This window comes from Taudactylus pleione, unplaced genomic scaffold (assembly GCF_031769625.1).
Source record: "Taudactylus pleione unplaced genomic scaffold, aTauple2 ptg000845l, whole genome shotgun sequence".
NCBI classification, from domain to species: domain Eukaryota; kingdom Metazoa; phylum Chordata; class Amphibia; order Anura; family Myobatrachidae; genus Taudactylus; species Taudactylus pleione.
The window spans coordinates 6,578,163-6,594,307 of NW_028285247.1; the positions used below are offsets into that span (position 1 = coordinate 6,578,163).

A 16,145-nucleotide genomic window follows, 5' to 3' on the forward strand; every position below is an offset into this window, starting at 1 on the left:
GAAAGTATTCACTTTTTCCACATTTTGTTATGTTACAGCCTTATTCCAAAATGGAATAAATTAATTTTTGTCCTCAAAATTCTACACACAATATCCCATAATGACAACGTGTAAAAAGTTTGAGATTTTTGAAAATGTAATAAAAAAACGAAGAAATCACATGTACATAAGTATTCACAACCTTTGCTCAATACTTTGTTGATGCAACTTAGGCAGCAATTACAGCCTCAAGTCTTTTTGAATATGATGCCACAAGCTTGGCACACCTATCTTTGGGCAGTTTCGCCCATTCCTCTTTGCAGCACCTCAAGCTCCATCGGGTTGGATGGGAAGCGTCGGTGTACAGCCATTTTCAGATCTCTCCAGAGATGTTCAATCAGATTCAAGTATGGGCTCTTGCTGGGCCACTCAAGGACATTCACAGAGTTGTCCTGAAGACACTCCTTTGATATCTTGGCTTTGTGCTTAGGATTGTTGTCCTGCTGAAAGATGAACAGTCGACCCAATAGATCAAGAGTGCTCTGGAGCAGGTTTTCATCCAGGATGTCTCTGTACATTGCTGCATTCATCTTTCCCTCTATCCTGACTAGTCTCCCAATACCTGCCGCTGAAAAACATCCCCACAGCATGATGCTGCCACCACCATGCTACACTGTAGGGATGGTATTGGCCTGGTGATGAGCGGTGCCTGATTTCCTCCAAACATAACACCTGGCATTCACGCCAAAGAGTTCAATCTTTGTCTCATCAGACCAGACAATTTTGTTTCTCATGGTCTGAGAATCCTTCATTTTGGCAAACTCCAGACGGGCTGCCATGTGCTTTTTTCTAAGGAGTGGCTTCCGTCTGGCCAATATACCATACAGGCCTGATTGGTGGATTACTGCAGAGATAGTTGTCCTTCTGGAGGGTTCTCCTCTCTCCACAGAGGAATGCTGTAGCTCTGACAGTGTGGCCATTTGGTGCTTGGTCACCTCCCTGACTAGGGTCCTTCTCGCCCAATCGCTCAGTTTAGACAGCTAGCCAACTCTAGGAAGAGTACTGGTGGTTCCGAACTTCTTCCATTTACTGATGATGGAGGCCACTGTACTCATTGTGACCTTCAAAGCAGCAGATATTTTTCTGTACCCTTCCCCAGATTTGTGCCTGGAGACAATCCTGTCTCGGAGGTCTACAGACAATTCCTTGGACTTCATACTTTGTTTGTGCTCTGACATGCACTGTCAAGTGTGGGGCCTTATATAGACAGGTGTATGCTTTCCAAAATTATGTCCAATCAACTGAATTTACCACAGGTGGACTCCAATTAAGCTGTAGGAACATCTCAAGGATGATCAGTGGAAACAGGATGCACCTGAGCTCAATTTTGAGCTTCATGGCAAATGCAGTGAATACTTATGTACATGTGATTTCTTAGGTTTTTTTTTTTTTATTAAATTTGCAAAAATCTCAAAAAAAACTTTTTACACTTTGTCATTATGGGTATTGTGTGTAGAATTTTGAGGAAAAAAATGAATGTATTCCATTTTGGAATAAGGCTGTAACATAACAAAATGTGAAAAAAGTGAAGCGCTGTGAATACTTTCTGGATGCACTGTATTTTGTTGACAATGTCAACATGAGAATGTTCATAATGTCGATATTCATCATGTCGACACTGAAATGATTAGACTTTCAACAAAATGTCCCTGGTGGTGTAGTGGTGACTTACTGGGTTCTGCACCTCCATCGATGTCTTCTGGGAGGGGCGGTCAGCTGATGATGACCTCCAGCGTATCCAGCGACACTTCCAGCGATAAATAGGTCTAACCCCTAACCCTCCCCCTAGTGCCTGACCTCCCCCCCTGTAGCCCAAGCATAATCCTCCGTTGCTGGTCCAAGCAGAACGTCAGCATTTCACATGCCGATATGTTTAATGTCTATGTTGTGATATCGACATTTTGACTAAATTCCAATTATTGTGCAAGAATAAGCTAAATAAACTGTGAAGTTTAAATGTGTTCCAACCACGACAGCAGAAAATGGAACACAATATTTACAGGGTATTTATCATTTGAAAGTGCTAGATGGATGATGAGAAAAACCTTTGTAAAGTGGACCTACCAAAAATACACACCCCATATGGAAGCAGAAAAATAACTGGTTTGGTTGCTATACATTTACCTCTTTCACCAAGTTTTGCAAAGCTTCATCTTCCGGCAATACAGAACTGAGAACGTCACAGTGTCTAAAAGCTTCTGTAATTAACTCGCTGTAATGCACCAAAACGTCAGCGACTTCATTTTGTCTGTTCAATACTGTCATCAGGAAAACAAAAGCATTTGTCAAACATGATCAGGAACAACTAGATTATTCAATTTCTATATGAGCAACATTTATAAAACCAGAGACTGTCGTTTTCAAATTGCATATTATTTGTAAAATTAAAAAAAATTAATTTCTGTGTTGTTGGTTTGTTTGTTTTTTTTGCAGGCGATGTGGAACATGGACAAAATTACAGCCAAAGTAGAAGCTGCAGCATCCTAGAGGCGTCTGCTAAGGGTAGTGCTCATTATGGCGCATTGTTTTATTATACATGTCATTTCGTCAGCAGCGGTGGGTTTATAAATGAAGCTGTGTGTTTTTCTGGACTCTCCATACCACTCTGGAAGAAAACATCAGCTCCTGGTTCTTTGCGGATCTCATCCATCAGCGACTTCACAGCTGGACTTAACTCTTGCATGGTTAACAGAAGCTGCCAGACGGCTACAGATGCTAAGGTTTGCTCTTCAAAGACCGTAGTAATAAATATATTGAGAATGCGAGTGCTGCAGTTTTTCCTTACAATATTCTCTATCACCTAAAATAAAATGTAATAATAATTCCATTAGAACAAAGATATTTGAAATAAAGGTGTGTCAATAAATCATAAAAAGGGAGCGCTCCATAGTGCATTAAAAGTTTTATTAAATACTCCGACTCAGCTCCTGATAGCCACACCAGGGTACAGCAGGAATCACACACCGTGCCGCCAGCCGATGTAAAATATGCAGCATGTCGGATCCACCTTTACCCTCCGATGCAGGGATGGAGCACAGCGGGTGGAATATCAATACATAAAATAGACTCGGGCAACACTGCTTTAGAAACTGTAGACTCACCTCTTTTTCATGGTCTGTTAAGCTTCTTGCTGATGAAATAGCGCTGAGAACCACATCAGCATCATTTACTACCTCAGACAAATTTTCCTGATATTGTTTCAGCAACTCTGACCCGTAATCAGCTGTGCTCAGCTTGCCTGCAATGAAAAACAAGATATGTATTGCCATTTAGTGTCTGTGTTCTACACCATCAATACAGCATTGATTATATTGCTTCCACTGTAACTTGGCTTAATTTACCAACTACAGAATGAAAGTATTCCCACACAGGATGGTTCCCGATAAGGTAGCATGGGCAATTTTATGGTATGTTGGGATACTCCATGCATATAAGCAAAAACAATGAGAGAAAAAAACTGTGTATTCTGTGTAGTAAGGAGTGCAATATGCAATCAACTCATGAAGACATAAACGGCTTGGACAATATGTCAACATTGTTGTCGACCGATGGTTGTAGACACAATGGTGCAAATTACAGTCCAGAGTTCTTTAGATGTACATTTTCTTTTTGTCTTCATAGAACGTAAGCTTCTTTGAACTCATATCTCAAGAGAAAAATATAAATGCAGACAATAGTGCATCCTGCTTCTCTCTCTGTCTCTTGCATACATATAAAATAAAGTCCTCAGTTTAGGGGTCTGTGTGTTTATTGGGGCTAATCTCCTGAACGGATTTTGGTGGAGTTTTAACAATTCTATACAGCATTGGTTGAGGAAGGTTTAGGTGCATGAACCATTCATCTGTGACAAAAGGGAGACGAGCAGTGAAGATTTTTTGAAGCAGTCACAGAAAAATATCTTGCAACTTGATGCCATGGTGCTGAAACAGAAAGACAGCATCTGAAACTGAGGCTTGCAATGAAGAAAGTCACAGAAAAAAAAAATGTTGTGCTGTGTGAGTGACCGACTTCTGTTGCAGGGGTGAGGGCTGCTTTCTGAGTGGCTCTCTGAAACAGTGAGAGCCAATCAGAGATGGCAATGTGCCCTGTTGCTCAGCAGCAGCTTAGAGAAGGGAGAAAGTCAGGGACTGAGCAGGGTCACGTCTGATGCAGAGAGTGAGAGACAGCCTTCAATAAACCCATGAAGATGTCCTGATGCAGACATAGTAGCCAGGAAGGAGCCAGGGGAGGAATAAATATTAGGAATTAAAATAAAAAAACAACCAACCATCGGGACACCATCTAAATGATTTCCATTCAATTGTGGCAAATATCGGACTGCCACCATCATAAGGTTAAAACACTACCATCGGAAAAAAACCACTGATGGTTAGTCACCATCGGATTCCGATGTCCATCCCTACACTGAACCTGCAGACAGACTCCGGCCACTACTCCTCCACCGTGAAGTTCTCCCTCTCCAGCATGATGTTCCCGCTCAGCCATACACCCGCAGTGAACAGGAGGCACCTTCCATAGAAGTCAGCGCTGTTCTTGGACATGAGATGCAGGGTGCTGTGTCGAGATGAAATTGCTCCTGTGCAAAGCCGGGGTCGCTAGCCAGGAATAATCATATCCAGATAAAGTGCAATACTGTCCGAGTAGATTATATCTTCATGAATAGGTTATTGCATATGATTTAAATACGGGTTAATTTCTTACATTAGATTTTAACGTTCTGGTGTCTCTTGGACTTGATGGCATATCCAACATCGAGACTCATAAAATGGTTATGTTGTAAGGACCATGCAAGTGCACTGTTGAACGCAGTTTCCCGATGATCGGGAATCTGCGCAGGCACATGACCCGTTCTGCGCATGTGCAGAACGGGTCTGTGATCCCGCATGCAAACTGCCAGTGATTGATAGTCTGCTGGCGCTTGTGGGCGGGGAGGGGGCGGCGATGACCTCCTTTTCCTGAAACTGAGCCATGTCGCCGCCGTTGGGGGGGATGGAAGAGGCCGGGATCTCCGTCGGCTGACTGAGATTTCCTGGCCTCTTATTCTAATCTGCAGAGACTGGCTGCGGGACCCCATGGGTCAGGGAGCCGGCCGATGGTCCGCAGAGTATACGATGCTACGTTGGACAAAGCAGCTCGGATATGTAATGCAGCACGAGGCCTGATGCCACCTACTGCATTACCATAATTGCAAGGATCGCAATTGCAAAGCTGCCTGCGTGCATACATCATATAGCTATAGCCTGCGTGCATACATCATATAGCTATAGCCTGCGTGCAGCTTTGCAATTGCGATCCTTGCTGAATCATGCCCTAAGTTGGTTGTGGCAGTAACTATTATGACTGAGCTTCAGCCACTCATACTGCAGTGTGTACATGGGAAAATATGAAAAGGATAATCTCATATGAAAATGAAGATTTTGCTAAGCTTTGTGTTACCAATTTATTTACCTAAATAAACCCAAAATTAATAACTTCGGTAAACATCTAACTGAACATTTTTTATTAGGATTACCTTTAAAGTTGGATTTCCTACTGTGTGGCTCTAGCACATCAAGTAATGTATGCAGATCAGGGAATGCTTCCCTCACAGCTTGTAGGAGTTTTATCAAACTGTCTGGGCTCAAAGTCTTGGTCTCTGATGCCTTTCTCAATAATTTGTCCATGGCTTCTTTGTGTGATACACCTTCACAGCAATCAGTAATCACCTGTCATTACAAAGGAACATAAAGTACTCAGGAGTGAAACAACATGGAGAACACCAGAGCGTACAGGCTTTCAATGAACAGATACACACCTCAGTCAGGATATGAAGTGCTGCACCACTGAGTATCCTATGTGAAGCATTTAGTGGCAAGCACTTAAATTCTGGTGGAATAGGTGTCATAGGAACCCAATCTCCTCCACAACAATATTTCTCAAGCTTCACTGAGATCTCGCAGACTAAAGCTGGGTACAAAGTGGGCGATACATCTGCCTTTCAATCAAACAATCAACTGGGCGGGCAAATTCAAATGCCTGGCAAGTTGTGAGGTCAGGGAACAGACAACGTGCCGACAATCGGCAAATCTGTATAGCAGCCCTCGTAGAACATTCCCTACTCAGGCACTTAAAGAACACTGGAATTGTGGGATTGCAGGGGTGAGGAGCTAAGCTACAGTTTCAATAAGTACCAGCTCCAGTCACCATCCTTCAACCCCATTGTCCAGTGTTCCCCAGCCTTGCTACAAGAGAAAATAAATTTATCTGGGGGACGTTTAAATTTTAGTAAACAATTAAGGGCCGCACAAACAAATATTCTGTATTCAATACAATTCTGATTGTATTTTTTTGCCATAAGTTTGAGTTGCACACAAATACAAAAGGGGAGAGAGAGGAACACATGAAGAAACAGTATAGGTGTACACACACAAAATGAGAGACAAAGGAACAAAAACAAATGGGAGTTAGAAACAGAGGGCCTGATTAAGAAGGCATATGCTCAATATCCCGATAACGGGGATTCCGGCAGTCAGGTGGCGATCCTCTACACTTATCGGAATACTGGTGCCGGCATCCCGACCACCAGAATCCCGAAGATAAGTAGCGGGGTTGGGTTAGCGTTAGGCACTAAGAGGGAAGGGGTACGGTTTAGGCAGAGAGCAAGGTCTAAATCCGCTTGCAGGAAAGCCAACAATCTGGGTATCCTAAACACCTGGGGGTCATAACTTTTTGGATGACACCATTCAAAATAGGTATGCCATACCCGGTGTTAAATTCTAGCAGAAGCAGGTTTACGTGCTCTGAGTATGGTGTTAACCACTGAGCCGGAAAAACCCTTGGACGTTAAGAGATTACCCAAATCTGGGTAGAGGCAAGGACCCCGAGACAACAGTTCCGGATGATGAGGCAACAGCCACGGAGTGTCGATGGAGAGACTCCGAAGATCTTAGTACCATGGACGTCGGGGCCGCTCTGGAGCCACCAGCAGGACCATGCCTCCCTCTTGTTTGAACTTCCAAATTACTCGAGGAAGAAGAGAGGTTGGAGGAAACAGGTACACATACTGGAAAGACCACTTGACTAACAGAGCGTCCACCAAGAGAGCATTGGAGTCTCTTGTCCTGGACCCGTACTGAAGCAGCTTGTGATTTAGTCGAGAGGCCATGATGTCCACGTCTGGAAGGCCCCACCTGTCCACTAGGAGTTGAAACACTTCTTGGTGAAGCGACCATCCCCTGGATGCACGTCGTGACGGCTGAGGAAGTCCGCTTCCCAATTCAGCACTCCTGGAATTAATACCGCCGATATGGCTGGTAGATGGCCTTCCGCCCATGTCAGAATGCATGACACCTCGGTCATTGCCGCCTGACTTAAGAGTTCCTCCTCGACGGTTTAGATAAGCCAGTGTCGTGGCATTGTCTGACTGTATTTGCACGGGTTTTCCGTGAAGCAACAGCCTGGCTTGCTGCAGAGCCCTGAAGACTGCCCGCAGTTCCAATATATTGATTGGAAGCGCAGTTTCCTCTGTGGTCCACCTTCCCTGAAAGGAGTGTGGACCCATCACTGCGAACCAGCCCCGAAGACTGGCATCTGTCGTCAGAAGGACCCAGTCAGAGGTCTAAAAGGGACACCCCTTGGTGAGGTGAGCAGTCTTGTAGCCAACAGGTCAGCGACAGGTGCACCTCCGGAGAGAGCACCATCATTTGAGTCCATATATGATGGTGAAATCCGTCCCACTTGGAGAGGATCAATAACTGCAGAGGCCGGGAATGAAACTGGGCATACTTCACCATGTCGAATGTCGACACCATGGATCCCAGTAACTACATTGCTGAGTGGACTGACACTCGGCGATTGTGAAGGCATCTGCGTACATGCGTCTGCAAAGTGGAGATCTTTTCTGCTGTTAAAAAAATCCTTTGCCGTTGTGAATCCAACAGAGCTCCCAGATGGAGCATCCTTTGAGACGGAATCAGCGAGGACTTTTTCCAATTCATCAACCACCCGTGTACCTGGAGCACAAATATCGTTTAGCTGCAGGTGGTGGTTAAGTACCTCTGAGGACCCTGCTAGTAGCAAGAGGTCATCCAGGTATGGTAACAGGCGAATGCCCTGCAGCAGCAGATGGGCTGCCATTATCGCCATGACCTTTGTAAACACCCGAAGTGCAGTTACAAGGCCAAACAGCAGTGCCTGAAACTGGAAATGTTGTTGTGACACAGCAAACCTGAGAAAACATTGGTGAGCTGAAACAATCAGAATATGCAGGTATGCATCCTGAATATCCAGAGACACCATAAAATCCCCAGCTTCCATAGCCAGTATAACTGAGCGTAGGGTTTCCATTCTGAACCTGGGTACCCTGATGAATTTATTCAGGGACCTGAGATTGAGAATAGGACGGTAACCACCATCTGATTTCTGGACTAGAAAAAGGCTGGAGTAATAACCTGTTCCCCTTTGGGACATCGGGACCGGTACAATGACTCCTGCCTGTAGCATGGATTGTACCATCTGTTGAATAGCCAAAGCAGTGTCTACGTTTTTCGGAAGCCCTTTGCAAAAGAATTGATGGGGAGGCCTTCTGCGGAAGGAAAGGGCGTACCCCAGAGAGACCACTTCCTTCACCCAGGAATCCGTGGTAGTTTGACACCAGTACAGGGCGAACTGAAGAAGTCGGCCTCCCACCCTGGGGTCCCCCAGGAGGAGGCCCATCCCGTCAAGCGGAGGGCTTGTCATCAGGCTTGGCAGCCGGACGTCTGGCACTTCAGGGCTGCTTCTTAGACCTGGCAGATTTCTTGGTGTTAAATGGCCTGGGAAAGGACTGAGTTCTAGCCTTACCTGGGGCTCGATAGGTCCGAAAGGACGGAGTCCGAACCCCGAAGAAGCTGGAGCAGAAGGCAGACAAGCCGACTTAGCTGCTGCTAAGGTATTCACAATCTTGTCCAGATTAGGGCCAAACAAGACTTTACCGTCAGAAGGCAAACATTCCAACCCCTTCTTGGATTCCGCATCAGCTCTCCAAGAACGGAACCACAGAGAACGGCGAGCCGCAGAGGCAGCCGAAAAAACCCTGGCATTTAGTAGGCCAATATCCAAAGCTGCCTCATTTATATAAGTAGCTGAATCTCTGAGGTTTCCCAGCAGATTCAGCTGTTCCCTGGTAGCATTAGAGGCTAAGGATGTTTCAAGGCTATTAGCCCAACATTCCATGGCCCGAGCCACCCACCAAGCAATGGCCATAGCTGGTCTGCACGCAGCCCCCGTAAGGGAATAAACAGATTTAAGGCATACCTCTACCTTCCTATCTGTAACATCCTTCAGGAATGACATGGAAGGCATAGGAAGCGTTGCGCTTCTTACAAAGCGCGTGACATGGGAATCCACCACCGGTGGAGTCTCCCATTTGGAAAAATAATTCTTAGCAAAAGGGTAAGCAGAGACTAGACACTTTTGATACCGCTTTCCAAGCTACCTCCAAGTGATTCACCAATTGGTCAGACAATGGGAATGTAGCCTCAGTCACCTTTTCTTCCATGAAATATGCATGCCTAGTTTTATGCGCAGAAGGTCATCCTCCTCAATGATCAGAGCTGCTTTTAAAGCTGTACTAGCCCTGGAATATATATATTAGACTTGATCCCCAGAGGAGGTGGCTCAGATTCAGACTCATCCAGAAGCAGTCCATCATCAGATGACACATCATCCCATACAGTAGATTGCGACGATAGCAAGACCCTTTTAGCTGGTCTGCTAATCAGTGCGTCCTGCTGACGTACCTCAGTGGCACCCTGCAATATAGCAACTGTATTAACCCACTGAGGGGGCAACACCTGTGAAGGTGTAGGAGGTTGCAGCAGGTTTTGCGCTGGCAACAGGTGCTGTTGTTGAAAACTGAACTGTGGACACATAGTAGGGCCTGCTAAACGCCCTGCAATGGTTGTTAGTGTTTTTGCAAAGCACTCCCATGGCAGCTCCTGCTAAACTGCAGAAGCCTCAGAGGACCCGAGGCAGTGTAACACCGAAAACATAACTCCTCAGAGGCTATGTCCCCTGCCACTAACACCGCTGTACATTTTTCACACTCTCACTGCCAGACATAGTAAAGAGGATCACTTAATCAGAGACTGAGTCTCAGCTGCGACTTGTGCCACACCCTCACCACACCATGCCTATAGCCCAGAATAGCAGAATAGGTACAGCAATAGCAACAAAAGAATGACAGTTTTTAGCAAAGAAAACAGACAGTGCTAGCATACAACTGCAGAAAACAATAATACCTGCACTTAATGGCACTTCCTTAAATCAACTACAGAGACTTAGCATCTAGTAGGACAAAAGTGCTACAAACACTGAGCACCAACCAGACCAACGTAGGGGGAATTGTACTCCACACTGCCTATGGAGATCAGCGACACACAGCCAGGAGAATGATCATCGAAGAACTCATGGGGAAGCGGAGCTGGAAACAGAAAGCCGTCACGGATCAAGCCAGACCACAGTGGAAAAGAGTGTTCAGCAGCGGGGAGGAGCCGGCTGTTAGACAGGGAAGGCTGCCTCCCCTGGCCAGCATTTAACCCCTGGGACGCTGGAGTGTTCCGCAGAACTCCAGTCCCAAGTGGCTTAGTATGGACACAGGACTCAGTGCCTGGCCACACCTGCTATCATCCCCAGGGTGTTCCCCAACCTTGGAGGAAAAAATACTGCGTCTTGGCACGCACCACCGCACTGCGTGTCGCTTACCTGTACTCTGTAGCGTCCAGTCGCAGTCTAGGAATCCTCCGGGGTCCCTGCTAGCCAAGATGCACGGATCAGTACCAGCGTCTCAGGGGTGATGATACAGCCGTGCAAACTTCTACTGGACTGTTCACGCTGACCGCACTTGGAAAAAACTTCAAATTTTTCAGGGCTGTTAGTAACAGCCCCACTGCAATACAGTGACCCGACTCCAGCCGGGCGCCAAACGAAACGGAGGAGCCTCCGGCCCGGGGGTGGGGTATAGAGGGAGGCCCTGTTGCATCCTGGGAGAAAAAAATTTAACTACATGGTGCCCGGATGTCTTCATCACCTATACCCCAAGGTTTCCAGAGAACCTTCTATGGACCCTTAAGTAGAAACTTATCAACAGCCGATGGGATGGTAACCTGGTCGGGATTCTGACCGTCAGAATCCCGAACACTGGCATCACCTACCCAACCCGATTCAGAGTTGCACGCTATAGCAATCACAGCTGCGATTTTGCACGGAACGCAGCTGCGAAAGCATGCCAATGACTCACTCGCCCATCCAATGCTTAGAGATGCCAACTGAAAGCATCCCACAACCGCCACTCGCACAGAAATCCAGAAACATCGGAAACATTGAATGCAGATCAGGCGGCCATCAGCCTTTTAAGTCTAAGATGCCGCAGACGGCTCTCCTGTTGCAAGCATGAACGCAGTGACTAATTTATGCACCCCCAGAAAATGGCGTTAATATGGCCAGACACGCCTGCGTTTTTCTAACTACCCCTCCTTTACCTCCCCTAAAAGCTGACTTACCTGTCACTCACTTTGCGAGTGATGCCTCTGTGCAAGCATAATCGCAAGTCAATCACTGCTCATGTGCAGTGTGGCATTTGTGCATTTTTGATGGCTAAGAATCGCTCGATGTGCGTAAATATCGGCATTGCGTACATCTCTGAATCTAGCCGAGAGTGTTATAAAGAAAAACAAGACACACTTAAGTCCTTTGTTGCTACAACATTCTCCATGCATAAATGCATTTTGATTTGATAAAGCAGAAAGATTTTAAAATGACAGGCTGACGAATAAGGTGAAGCCAAATGGCCCTGCTGGATCACATAAAGCTGTTCTCCAGGAGCCAGTGTGATTCACAGGAAGCAAGTCACACTGAAGCTAGGGAAGTAAAGCCAACAGAGGAAGGCTGTGACTGAACTATGACAATAGGCAGCATGTGGGCTGTCTCCATCCCTAACCCCAGCCATGCTTGGTGGGCTATATACAGGCAAAAGAAAAGGGCCATACTAAATTGTCTAAAGCTGAATACACACTAGGTAGATTTGAAGGACAACTGGCCGTCACGCCGATCGAGCTGCCGATTCAGGTAAGTATACACACTTACCAATCAGCAGCTCAACATGTCGTACTGACGCCACAGCTTGGCGAGCATTTGAATTTGCCCACCTGGTTGTGACGTCAGTCCCTACAAGTGTACAGGTGGTTGGCGGTCCACCCGTACACACAACCAGATGTGCCAATATATCTGCGATGCAATGACAGAACGACATTGTTCACAGACATATCGGAGGTACATAGCTGCCGACGCGCTCAAGACATATCCGCCGCCCGATTAAACGCCCAATATATTGCCTAGTGTGTACAGCATAACAGGCCACATACAGCCAGTAGGATGTATTTTCCCTGTCTCTGATTTAGATGAAAATGAGAATAGACAGTTTCAATAGTTAAAAAAGTTTTTAATATGAGAAAGAGAAGCCAAAAAAACAATAAGCAATGATGATATACCTTTTTCTCTATGTTTGTTAGAAATCCTTCCTCTGCTGTATCCAGACACTCAATAATAGGGCTGAGCTCAGTAATGCACTGGATCAATTCTTCCCTGCGTTCCATCAAGAGATCAAACAAGGTTCTTTCTTCCTCCACAAGTGCTGCAGAACCTATTACAACTAGAGAAAAAAAAACACCATAAGACATCTTAACATTTGGTAAATGCATCTAGTGACACCAGATTCATACTCAAATTTAGTTGCAGTTCTGCATTTTACCTGTTTCCACTGATGATTCCATCTCAGGATCATTCTCCTTTGACTCCTTCTCACATAATGCTTCATTTACGCTCGGATTAGTGTCCCTGCACAGCTTCAGCAAAGCCAGAACAGTTTCGACAACAATACTCTGTCCATCTTTAACCTTTTCAAGAAGATTTGCAAATGTTGCGCTTCCTTCTTCAGCTTGGCAACATTCCACAACCACCTGCAGCACAAAACACAGTGAGAGGTAAAACAAACTGCAGGTGCTGCTATGAGACTTCCTACTTGTAAATATGAGGGATCTTCTGCAGACAAAAAGATCACCAAGGACCACCCTTGAGTACCACAAAAGTCATGCCCACCACAAATAATGTGCATTATACTCTAGAACACTGGGTTAATATGAGGTCTGGACAATCCCACTGCATAGCCAACTGCAGGAGGAGATCTCCCCCTGACAAACTTAGGCAGCGGTTTTCAACAGCTGTGCCGCGGCATACCGGTGCTGCCTGACCGCTGGGCACATTTTACAATAGCTGCCGCTGATCTCCTCTGGGCGCCACAGGCGCGCCCGGGCCGTGATCTGCCTAGACGCGGCGGCATGACATCACAGGTCATGCACACCCTGTTGCCCGCCCGCTCCGCCAGTGACCCAGCCAGCTCTGTCCACCCCGCCAGTGGCCCAGCGGTTACCCAGCTAGCTCTTCCCGAGGGCCACTGACGCAGCCAGCTCTTCCCACCCGCCCCGCGCCAGTGACCCAGACAGCCCATTCTGCTCGCAGCCAGCCAGCCCTATGGGGTAAGCCAATCATCTTTTTCTTTTTTTTTTGTGGAGAGCAATGGTTTTTTTTTTTTTTACTTTTCTCTGTGGAGGCCACTGTGTTTTTTCTTTGTGGAGAGCAGTTTGGTTTTTTTTATGTGGGTGCCAATGTGATTTTTTTTTTTTTCTCTCTATGGGGCCAGTAAATGTGATTTGTTTTATACCCCTGGGGCCAATGTAGTGTGTTGTGTTCCTGCGGGCGTTTGTCCTTTCATAGGTAGCGTCTGCCGTATTGCAGGATGGTGTGCCTTGGCAATCTTAAAATTTTGCGTAGTGTGCCTCGACTTGAAAAAGGTTGAAAATCACGGAACTAAGGGTTGACCTACAGATTAATAATTGTTAAAGCAACCAGACAACTACCAAAGGCATATTTGTTTTAGCAATATATACAGTGCGGCAAGCAAAGCAACAAGCATAACAAATATATAATTCACAAGTGATGAATATTTGCAGAAAATATGAGATATGGTAAGAACTTACCCTTGTTATCTCTATTTCTACGAAGTCCATAGGGTTCCACAGGATACCTTGGGGGTATAGGTGTGACGTCAGTCGCAGGGCACCAAAGAGTTAAGCTTTCAGCCTCCCAGGATGCACTAGGTCCCCCTCCTATACCCCGCCCCCGGGCCAAGGCACCTCAGTTAGTTACCAAGCCATAGGCCGGAGGAGGAGAAGGAAGAGAGAGAACAAAGATCTGGACACATACAAGAATCACATTCTCACCAGAGGGAGACGGAAAACCGGTGACCAGAGCAAAGCCCATCTGCAGCACAGGTGCGACAGGGCGGGAGTCCTGTGGAACCCTATGGACTTCGTAGAAATAGAGATAACAAGGGTAAGTTCTTACCATATCTCATATTTTCTACTTCAGGGTCCATAGGGTATCCACAGGATACCTTGGGGATGTCCCAAAGCAGTATCCTTTAAGGGTGGGGACGCTCCTGTGCAGAAAGGAGAATCCGCCGCCCGAAGGAAGCATCCTGAGAGGCGAAGGTGTCAAACCTGTAATACCTCACGAAGGTATGGACAGAAGACCACGTAGCAGCCTTGCAGATCTGAACTGCCGAGGCACCACGTCGAGCTGCCCACGAAGGACCCACAGACCTAGTGGAATGAGCCTTCAGAGAAGGAGGGACCGGTAGGCCTTCATGAAGATAAGCTTCAGAAATAGCCATACGGATCGAGGCTGCCAAAGTTTGCTTTGAAGCAGGCCAACCCTTTTTACAGAAGCCATAGAGGACAACAAAGCGTCCGACTTCCTAAACAAAGAAGTGCGGTCAACATAAGTCCTTAAGGCCCGCACAACATCCAAAGAGGCCTCACCCACGGAAAGACCCGGTGAGTTAAAGGCCGGAACAACTATTTCCTCGTTAACATGAAACTGGGAAACAACTTTGGGAAGAAACTCGGGCCGAGTGCGGAGCACTGCCCTGTTCCCATGAAAAACCAAGAAAGGGGGTCTACAAGAAAGAGCCCCTAACTCAGAAACACGTCTGGCTGAAGCAACGGCCAGAAGGAAAACAGTCTTAGCTGTTAGCCATTTAAGATCCACTGAGCCCAGTGGTTCAAACGGCGGTCCTTGGAGAGTCCTCAGGACCACAGCCAAATCCCAAGGCGCCACAGGTGGAACAAAGGGCGGCTGAATACGGAGAACACCTTGCATAAAGGTGCGCACATCCGGGATTGTAGCAATCCTACGGTAAAACCAGACAGATAGGGCCGAAACCTGTACCTTCAAAGAAGCAAGGCGAAGCCCATGATCTAGTCCCGCTTGCAGGAAGGCGAGAATCCGAGACAGACGAAACTCCCGCGGTGCATAACCTCTCGGTCGACACCACTGGAAGAACGTATGCCACACGCGATGGTATATCCTCGCGGAAGACGGTTTCCGAGCTCGTAACATGGTACGCACCACAGAGCTGGAAAACCCCCAGGACCTCAGCATGGCCGTCTCAACAGCCACGCCGCCAAAGACAGCCGAGTCAGGTCCGGGTGAAGACAAGGACCCTGAGACAGAAGGTCCGGTCGTAGCGGCAACCGCAGAGGACTGTCCACGGACAGACCCTGAAGGTCTGAGAACCAGTGCCGTCTGGGCCACGCGGGAGCTATCAACAGGAGCGTCCCTCCTTCCTGTTTGAATTTCCGGATTACCCGTGGAAGAAGGGAGACCGGAGGGAACAGGTATGCGAACCTGAACGTCCACCGGACGGACAGAGCATCCACCAGAGACGCCCCTTCGTCTCTTGTGCGAGACCCGTACACCGGCAACTTGTTGTTGTGCCGGGACGCCATGAGGTCGATTTCTGGAAGACCCCACCTGTCCACCAGTAGTTGAAAAACGTCCGGGTGCAGGGACCATTCCCCTGGATGAATGTCCTGGCGACTTAGAAAGTCCGCCTCCCAATTTAGCACCCCCGGGATGAAGACCGCTGATATGGCCGGAAGATTGCGCTCCGCCCAAACCAGGATCCGAGAGACCTCTACGAGAGCCGCCCGACTGCGAGTTCCTCCTTGCCTGTTTATGTAGGCCACGGT

General features: G+C 47.0%; 1 protein-coding gene across 4 annotated transcripts in view; it reads right to left on the reverse strand.

Annotated features, from left to right (window-relative positions):
* The window catches only part of ZBTB40 (zinc finger and BTB domain containing 40), a 115,258-nt gene that overhangs the window by 71,143 nt on the left and 27,970 nt on the right, over positions 1 to 16,145 (reverse strand). For all 4 annotated transcript variants that reach the window (XM_088458644.1, XM_088458646.1, XM_088458645.1 and 1 more), the window contains exons 4-9: positions 12,806 to 13,013; positions 12,546 to 12,706; positions 5,552 to 5,744; positions 3,141 to 3,277; positions 2,641 to 2,839; positions 2,164 to 2,297 (exon numbers count right to left, since the gene is read on the reverse strand). In XM_088458644.1, coding sequence (XP_088314770.1) covers positions 2,164 to 2,297; positions 2,641 to 2,839; positions 3,141 to 3,277; positions 5,552 to 5,744; positions 12,546 to 12,706; positions 12,806 to 13,013 — 1,032 coding nt within the window. The remainder of the gene's footprint in view (positions 1 to 2,163; positions 2,298 to 2,640; positions 2,840 to 3,140; positions 3,278 to 5,551; positions 5,745 to 12,545; positions 12,707 to 12,805; positions 13,014 to 16,145) is intronic.